The sequence below is a fragment of the Montipora foliosa genome, chromosome 11 (genome assembly GCF_036669935.1).
Source record: "Montipora foliosa isolate CH-2021 chromosome 11, ASM3666993v2, whole genome shotgun sequence".
Taxonomy (NCBI): Eukaryota; Metazoa; Cnidaria; class Anthozoa; order Scleractinia; family Acroporidae; genus Montipora; species Montipora foliosa.
This window is the reverse complement of record NC_090879.1, coordinates 30,517,141-30,526,962: the sequence shown is the minus strand read 5'-3', so window position 1 is coordinate 30,526,962 and position 9,822 is coordinate 30,517,141. Positions and strand designations below refer to the sequence as shown.

General features: G+C 40.3%; 1 protein-coding gene and 1 long non-coding RNA gene across 2 annotated transcripts in view; one reads left to right on the top strand and one right to left on the bottom strand.

The window, feature by feature from the left end:
- The window catches only part of LOC137976268 (putative nuclease HARBI1), a 4,262-nt gene extending 4,015 nt beyond the window's left edge, over nt 1–247 (bottom strand). Inside the window, exon 1 of the mRNA XM_068823563.1 lies at nt 1–247. This exon is cut by the window's left edge and continues 506 nt beyond it. Within this exon, the coding sequence (XP_068679664.1) occupies nt 1–32 (32 nt within the window). The 5' untranslated portion in view covers nt 33–247.
- A 3,655-nt stretch (nt 248–3,902) lies between these two features.
- LOC137976217 (uncharacterized) lies at nt 3,903–9,112 on the top strand. The gene is made up of 2 exons (XR_011117720.1): nt 3,903–5,275; nt 8,419–9,112. It is a non-coding gene; the product is annotated as an uncharacterized lncRNA (long non-coding RNA).
- The last annotated feature ends 710 nt before the right edge of the window (nt 9,113–9,822 follow it).

The window sequence follows — 9,822 nt, the reverse complement described above, 5'->3', positions numbered from 1 at the left end:
TGCCGTAAGTCGGCAAACAACAAGTCGGCCATTTTGTTTTTGACGTGCCTTTATTTTTCATTTAACCTGAGGTTATTTATTTAACCTACCTAGCTAGCAGGGTTAAATTTAACCCGCTGTTTAACTCGAGGTTAGCGCTAACCGATGTTTGAACAACGCAACAAACCTGCGATTAAAATTTAACCTCCGGTTAAGGCAATTTAACCCGGGGTTAGGATTTAACCCGCTTTCGAACAACCGGGCCCTGGTGTTTAAATAGGTACCAGCACATTTAATGCTGGGCGTAACCATGCGATGAACTAGCATCCCATCCAGGGGGAAGTAGAACTACTCCTAGTCGCTTCATGCTACAGGGTCCTACAGTAACCGGAGATAAGCGCCGGCCTGATGGGCCACTAGGCTCGTAGCAGACTTTAAAGGGGTATTTATGGGGGATGGGCTCTCTTCCCCATTTATTTCTCTTGTTCAGTAGTCTTTATTCTGGTTACTTGCTTACTTTTGCGATGCCTAGGGGTATTGCTTGATTATAATAAATAATTCTAAACCGTCCAATTGCCGTAGTTCCTTTGGCCTGCCCATAGCTCTTGGGCTTTCACTTGGCTTAAACCTACCATGCCCTAACGACAACAACCTTAACAACAATAACAACAATTTATTTACAAAGTGAATGGTATAAAGGGCATGTCCCGCAAATAGTCACTAAGCTAGCCGAGGCGGGACAAAACGAGCACCATAAATTACAAACATATTGGAAAAACTTACCTTTACATAATATGCAGAATTAAATAAGACTATGCATGCAACAAAATTAAAATAAATTACATGTAATTTTTATTATCATTTAATATTACAATTGAAAAGAGATGAAGAGGGCAAAGCAGAATCATTGATGATCAGTTTTACGTTTCATCAATTATCGTTTCCACTTCAATATAGGAGTCTACAGTTTCAAGTATATCAAATAACGTTCCTTTTAGGAATGCTTGAAAAGATTTCTTTGCAATTTTTTTAGAGTTGCAGGTATCCCGTTCTAAATTTTGACCCCAACACACGCGAAAGCATTTCAAGTGACATTAATCATGTTAATGCGAGATTCCTTTGTTTAAAAATGATCAGAGGTACAGGAACGCGTTTTATAGGAATAGACACTAGAAATTCGAGAAAACATATTCAAAATATTTCTTGGGGCAGTGTTTTCGTTTATATCAAACATAAGGTTGCAAACGGATTCATAATACAAGAATTGTACTGGTAATATTTTTGTTTTAACCAAAAATGGTATGGCATGGTCATTTGTTTCAGCAAAATATATGAGCCACAATGCGCGCCTTTAAAGAACAAGAATTTCATCAAGGAAGGTTTTACATGCATTGCCCCAAGAAATAAGACCATGAGTTATGCAAGTTATCTGCTTTCCTCATTAAAATGGTAATGAACCATACTATGATACCTTAGGAAACATAGGTGAGAACACATGTAAACCCCACTTGGCATCTATGTGCACTGAAGCCGATCTGATCTGGTATCCTGTCCAGAGTGGGCAATTGGATGGTGGAGGCAATCTCAATTAGAGCGGAAGTGAGGAATTGGGGAAGAAGACCCTTTTCTTGTTCCTGTCAATGGAATTTTTCTTCCCTTACTCTAATTCTCAGCCTTTATTAGAGGTTTTTTGCAAAGAATAAATTTGTGATAATTAATCTTTCGATACATACTAATTAGGCCTATGAGCGACTTGTATTTCCTAGTTTTTTGGCCTTCGGAAGTTGACCTAAAAATCGGCCATTTTTCCAAATTTTCCCAATAGGGTTTTCGGGATCCGGGATTTGGTCCTTTTGGAGTCCGGAATTAGGGATTCTAAAGAAAAATGGGAGCGGGATTCGGGATTGCATTTATGGACGGGAGGAGTACTCCTTGTCTTGAACTTTGGCCGTAATAAGATCAGTTACACACAGGCCTCATGACCTTTGTTACTTGTAACCACATCACGTTTTTTTTACAAACCAGATGCTTCCGTGAAGCATACACTGGGTTGCCTGTGGTACGTGTTACAGAAAATTAGAAGGCACTGAATTGTGTGGTATTGAAATACAGCATTCCAGTCTCTGAAGAATAACAAATAAAAGAGAAGCGAGAAACATTGGCTTCTGGGCTGACATGTTGATAATTTTCAAGTTCCCTCACAACTTCTTTTCACCACAAGTGTGCCCTCTGAGCATCTGACAGCTTTGTAATACTAAACTTCACTGAAGGTTTCCCTGTTCAGCGGGGTTAGTGTTAGGTTGGGAGACCAAAACAATAAACCCCTCAAAAAAAACAGAATCATCTGACCGAAAATACTATTAACGCTAACAAATGCGAACTCAGCAAGGTACAGATTTTGTTAGCTTGCTTTATGCAAAACAAATATTGATGAAAAAGCAAATAACTATTGATACACAGTTTTTAGAAAGAGCAGAAGGAAGTTTCCGGGATGGTCGATCGAGAATAAAATATTTACGACATGAAAACAACATTAATTTTGAACCGTGAATATAGAATATAAAAAGTTACGATCAGCGACAAACATTCTGGGAGATTTTTGCTACGTTCAAGTAACTTGCAAAATCGAAAGTAACATGGCCGGAATTCAGCGGGCGCCGTGATTAAGTTACCGCGGCATGTTTACTCGCCAAACAGTGAAGCATCTGTGTCAAATGATGGCAAGATACCGGGTTTTTGTAAGTTTCTTTTCTGTCAAGTGTTATAAAGTTTGACAATGAAATGAGCGAAGTCAAAACAAAGATCACAATCGCCCAACTCTTGTTTATGCAAAGTCAAAATTTACTCTCCAAGACGCGTACGACGTTATTTATGACCAGGTAATTCCATCATTTTGCAAATAGCAGCTACTCTATTATTCATCTGCGTCACAATTTTTCACTGATTTTGGGGCTCATTTTGTTGAAACTCAAGCACGCTTCCAACAGGCCTGTGAACCCTTCCTGCTTACAGCTTACAGAGCAATACTAAAAAACTCCCATATCAGATTTCAACCTTAAGCTGGAAAATTCAATACACAACATGATATTATAATTCACAAAGGCAGAAAATACCACAGAATCCTTTTCCAGCGAAAAATTTATAGAAACAAACAGCATATTTGCTCTTAGAGGCTAAAACCTCTTCCTATTTCATTGCGTGCGTGAAGACAAGAAACTCAATCGTGTCAAATTACCATGTACTTCAGGTAAATACAGCTCACTTTGATTTCGTCTCGACGGGCGATAGATTGTTGTCGAAGTCCAGTACTCGTCGCTTTTGAGATTCCTGCCTAGTTTATCCAACTGACTTTCCATTATTGAGCACCATAAGGGTATATTTTGTTTAAGGATCCACTAAAACGCCATTCGCGTTACATGACTTTCGACGCCATTGCAGGCTAAGTTAATGATTCTACTGTGTCCACCAGAGAAATCTACGCAGTTCCACTACCCTCTCGATCATAAGAAAATACGCGCAGAAGGCTCTATGCACAAAGACACCACTTACCAGGGGAGTGACAGGCAAGACTTTTACCGACACGGAAAAAAAAAGATAAAAAGGAAAAAAATAATAAAAATTAAACAAACTAAACGCAGACCTCGACTGGGTTTGCCATAGGCAACCCAGTAAAAAGTGTCTCGTTTATGCCAAAATTATACTCTGGTTTTTGGAAATGTCGGACAGCACAGACATCGCTGTTCGCGACGTACATGATATTATTGGTTGTGTAGCTCATTTTTATGAGACGGGAAAGAGCGGAAATAAGACAGAATTACAAGTGAAAGAAGAAAAGACAAAAGAAGTGCAAACAGAGAGGAGATAATGCAATTCACAAAACAAGCAAACAAACACCAGCCCACAATTAAATTTACGGCTGAAATTTCAGATACAGAAACAAAATTTCTGGATACAAACAGTGGCATTTACAAAGGCGAACGGTTCAAGAGTAATTCAGTCCTTGATGTGCGCACGCACTTCAAATCAACTGAAACATTTCAAGACAGGCACATCTCCTCGTGCCACCCATGCACCAGGAGTCAAAAAAGGCTTCGTCAAAGACAAGGCTCTGAGACTTCTCAGAACAAACTCTTCTAAAAATGTATTTGAAGAGCTCATCCAACATTTTAAATCACGCCAACATTGTAGGTGAAAGAAGTTATCCCAAGAATCTTCTTCAAAGGACTGGTACTCCGTCAAAAACCACAGGAGAGCAAACAAATCTTGCTTTTCGTTACTTAATACCACTCAGCAGCGATGAACTTGAAACAAGTCCTCATGAAAAACTGGCATTTAATAGAGCGACAACCAGGGCTCAAAGAAATCTAAAACCCTCTTATATTACAAAAAGGGGGCGGTCAATCAAATATATACTCGTGAGAATCAAATTACAAAACTGAAAGGTTAAAATACGCGCTAGGGAGTCGTGTAGGCCTGTCACTCCGGTACACTGTTAAGTTTAACAAAGTGGAAAATATGAACAGATGCAATTACTACTATATAATAACGGACAATGACGCATCATTTCGGTTTCAAAACTGTGATTGCATGCGAATGCTACAATTAAGGTCAATGGGCTCGTGTAGGTTGCTGGAAAAAAAAAACTAACGAGGTGCATTCTAAATCAACTGTTGTTGTAATTGACGACGAGGTTTGGACATCATGCTGTGACGTCATGACCGGGATCGAGATTGGCCGATAAAAACGTTCGGGATTTTGGGATGAAGAGAAAAGTTTGGTCAGGATGGCGGGATGGAAGAACCCTATTGGGGACCCTCTTTAACTCAATCGGGCTCATTACTCAAATATTCTGGTTTTAACTACCAATTGGGGTCGGTGGCAAGGAAGAAAATAATTAAAGTCGTCATACAGGAACCTTTGCGATAGGTTTGAGTTGACCTGAGTTGGATTTGAGTACTAAAAACATGGGAGTCACGAGCCAAGAAAAGGACTGAACCGGCACGTAGTAGCGTAGAAAAGGAAAGCAAAAAAAGCAAGGCTAAACAGATGATGGCATGAGTCAGGCCGAGACATGTCTTTAAAATTTGGCTCGTGAGTTACAAATTGTTTTATGTTCGAAGGTATCATATATAGCAATAATTTATAGATCTTTATATGCTGTCTCACGACAAGTCGCGACTGATTTTACACGTCTCCTCAGGAAGCTTGGCGTTCTGAATCTGTTAATGACTTTGATTGCATTGTTTTTTGGACTGAACAGCGAGAGCTTAACGAAACAGTGAAGGATAAAAACAAGGTAAACTGTTTTGAATAACAGATATGTTTTACTTACTTCAGACTATGCAAGCATGACGTTGGATGCATACAGTCCGAGGTTTTAATACCTGATTTTAGAGTTGTAACATGGATTCTTCGGCTACACCATGTTAAATATTCAGGATTTTGGCTTCCAAAATCTTTAACTCAAGATTTAGTTTCAAAGAGTTTAGTGGCTGGCAGTAGTTTTGGAAACAGGCAATGACTGAGGTGTTTGAATACGTTGCATTACAGTTCTCAATTATAACAGGGACACCCAACGTCAATTTTCGTAAAATATCTGTTCAGATGACGATTTGAGATCTAGAATTTTCGGAACATTTGTTGTAAAATTTCTTGCTTGCCTGCCTGTACCAGGATTTTCGAACATCTCAAAAGTGGTACAATTGCCCATTTTTACCCCAAAAAGGTCGCCTAGAATTTTCGGGAGCCTTTTTTCTGGCTGAAATTTTCGAAAAGGTAACTTTTAATCCTTATAATTTTCGGATGACTAGACTTTCAGCTGGGAAATCCGAACAGATGAAAAAATTTTAGGGATAAAAATATGCTTGTATCTACCGTTTAAATACTAAAATGCCTTTGACAATGCTATGTTTCAGTGGTTTTGAACTATATTCTCGTTGGGTGCCTCTGTTATAAGTTAACTTAGATGATTCTACTCAGATGTATCAGATGTCTAATTGCGTAGGGCAAGCCGCGACACAATACAAACTGTCAAGTGCTGTATGCGTGATTATCATACATCTATCGCTTGGAAATGTCGCCAAACTTAGAGCGGTCATCTTTTCGAAACAGATGAAAAGAAAATCAGTCGAATCTTCGGATGGATAGTTCTCCAATTTAGTGCAGAGATTTTTAATTGCTCCGGCCCTTCCTCGATCTGATCATTTGGCAGCGCACCTGAAAGACATGGGGGAGGAATTAGAGGGCATAGGTCAAGCAAACAATGTTTCAACAAGCGCCAAGTGGAGAAAATAACAGGACTCTGACCTAGGTGGATCCAAACAGAAGTGGACTTGTTAGGCAATGGGCATCCAATTATTTTCGAAAGGGCTCGGTTATAACATGCATGTTTGTTCAAATCAAATGCTTTCACTTGTGTATAATGATCGCACCCAGTGCCGTTTGTCATGATTGACGGCGTGTGAAGAAACACTGTATAGTTTTATAGAGTTTTTAGAGTTTTAAGTTGTAACACGTGCATACGACTTTAATTTGAATCTGGTGATATAATATCAAATGTTGGCAACGAAAGAGCAACTGAGCTGGCTTGCGTGTTTTGAAGGGGAAAATTAATTCCCCGTTGGAAACGTCTGAGACCTGTAAAACAAATTAAAACATTTGGTTTTTCACAAGGTACAGGATACAACTATCATATAAACAAAAAAGGCTTACCTTAAAAAATCGGTAAAATGAAACTTTCGCTCAGCGATCGACGAAGAACCCCAGAGAGAAGGAAACACGATTACTCGTACAGATAAAATCGCTGCTTTCCAACTTGCATGGATTTCGCCCCATCCTCGGAGACCCATGCAGGGGCAGTCAGTCGAGACTGGAAGAGAATTGGGACTGGCGTAAAGTGTTCAAGTAAGGCGAGAAGAGCTCTTCTCGTCCGGTCTTGACTGACTACCCTTGGGTTTCCGACGATGATTTCGCCCGAACCAGGCGAAGGAGAGCGGAAACTGGAACCTAACCTCACAGTAAACCACTGAAAGATTCTCGGTTCCCGTATTGAAGCAACTCAGTCGATGGCATAGTGTAGCGGTCACACTTCGTGTAAGCGACACAAAAACCTCAAATTTAGCTATTTTACGTTGTCGTTTTGCCGAGGACGGCAAATAAATGGACAAAAGTGCAAAACGCACGTGCAGGGCGTGCAAAGCAATGGTTTTTGCCCACTAAATATGCAAATTTGTGACGGTCTCGTTGCCGTCGCCGTTGTCGTTGCTTAAGTTCCCTAATAATCAAGGAGACGCCAAAGCCATGGGCTTATGTGGCATCTAATGAAGATTACCTCTTCTAATTTTATTAACTTAATGAGTGTTTTAATGATAATAATAATAATAATAATAATAATAATAATAATAATAATAATAATAATAATAGTTCACAGTTAACTACTTTAAAATGTTCCTAGATGCCCGGGAGGGAGGGGGGGGGGGCGGTTGGGGGGTGTGACTTCTTTCCCTTTTATATACCATTTTTGGCAGAAAAGATACCCCTTTCTTATACCTTCCATTGGAAAATAGTACCTCTTTCGCAAAACTAGTTAAGAACACTGCATCCCCTTTCTAGCCCTCAGTCATAAGGTATGTGTGTTCGAAATATTTTAAAGCAAGGCCCTTTTAAATACCTAAATGACAGATTTCCCTACTCTTTCATATACCTGAAGCGTGAAAAAGGTACCCCCTTATAGGCCATTATAGGGAGCAACCTCCCCCCCCCCCCTCCCGCCCCGTTCCTGGGCCTAGATATTGTTGTGTTTGATGAAGCTGTTATTGTCATCTGCAAAAAATAAGAACCGGATATTATAGTTAGAAGATGAAAGTATGTCATTTGTATATAAGATGAGCTAGTGTACACCTAGTATAGATATCAGCAGCACGAAGCAACTGAGAGTACTATGATTGCTACTCCCCTCTGGAGAGGATGCTCGTTAAAACAGAGGGTTAATAGGGTTAACCCCAACAGTATGTTGCCGAGAGTCATATATGACCTGTTTCAAGAGTACAACGCGGATTGAAGATTCCTGTCTAAGGGAACTACCTACTACAAGGTCTCGAGCCTCCAATTCTTGGATTTGAAGTCCGAGCGCTAACCATTATACAGCGCGCCTCCGGCTTTTGGAATTACAAGAACCGAAATAACATTACTGTTTGTATGCAGTTTAGGATACCGGCTCGAAGCAACCTAGGCTCAGTTGAAAATTAAGAACTGAAATGGTATAACTCCATAAGTGACTAATCCGAATGTAGCTCAAAATACAACTCCACGACACTGGAATGAAAAGGGGCAGACTAAAAGTTGTGCTGCTAAAAAAATTCACTCAGATCCTACAAATGGGTTGTTTTTTAAAGAGATGCAAGTTTTACTGTTTCAATTGCTTGAATTTTTAATTTTCAGCTCCCTCATGACTATGAAGTTAATCACAGTGGGTGTAGTTCTCTCAGTTCTCTCTGTCTTGAGCCTATTCGTACCTTCGTCTGGAAGTGTCTTTAATCGTGAACAACCTCAAGCCCACAGGTTCAATTCCACGTACCGCAAAGTTGTACGAAAACACCCATACATCAAAGCTCAGCCAGAAGACTTAAACCAGGAACCGTGCTACTGTGTTGGTTATGATTGTTTTTACTGTCCCTATGGAATGTTCTGCAGCATAGATCGAAGCGGATGTTGTCCAACTCCTGGATGCCATGGTGGGTGCGGTGATATTTGTGTTTGCCCGGACTACCCCATCTGTTGTTATGGCGAGGGAGTGTGTCCACTCGCTGCTCCTGTGTGTTGCGATTTTCAGTCGGGTTGTTGCCCTTTAGGAACAGATTGCTGTGGTCCGACACTTTGCTGCAATAGAATGACTGAATATTGCTGCGTGGATAGTAGCGGATGGAATTTCTACTGTGGCTACTGCTAGACCAATTAAAGTGCTTGGATAAAAGGCGTTCTTGCTTTGTTCGTAAAAAAAATGCCACGTTACAATTAGCTCCAATTTCACTAATCAATACTTCGAGAAGTCAGCATTGAAAAGAGAGAATGTTATTTTCCTACAAGTGCGTTTATGTTTTATAAGTTGCCTAAGAATAAATCGGTCCTGATTAGTCCCAAGTCTTCAACGTCACGCGCGAGGTGTATATATGGAAGGGATAAGACAAATAGACCCTTTTTGGCTTCCTTTCCAATCACCCTCTACCGCGACAGTGATAAAGACAACTGACAATTAGTCAGCGCTATTTCCCTCATTACCCGGCGCTTTGATCACCCACGACCCAGAACCTACAACTCCATTCTGTTCGTGTCACGGCGTTTTCAGAGGCCAATTTATTTTTAGATTGAATTTCCCGCGAATGAGACTCCCACAGGAGGCAGGTAACCACTTCCAAGAATCTAACCTGACGTCATAGGGTCACGAACCGGAACTGCCTTGGTTTTTTTTTTCGGAAAAGTTAGTCTAAGAATGGATCGGTTTGCAAAAATGCCGTGACATAGGGCCAGTATGGGGGTTGTAGGCTCCGGGTCATGGGTTCCTGCCTATGCATGGGTTCTTTTTTCGCGAATCACGAACAAATTAAGCATTTATTCTTGCCAACGGCAGAGGCAATGGCTCTTTTGGGCAGCAAGCATCTTCGTCTTCTAGTTTACATTGTGCAACCTGTAAATAATTGGTTTAAAATAGGGAATCTGCCAGTGTAAAACCTTCGTAATGCTAGGGTTTTATTCGAAGCCAGCGCTAAAAATTGAGATCTCGAATCAAACTGACTAAACCAATACCAAACCAGAAAAAAACGTACTCACTTCAATATTAGGTCACAA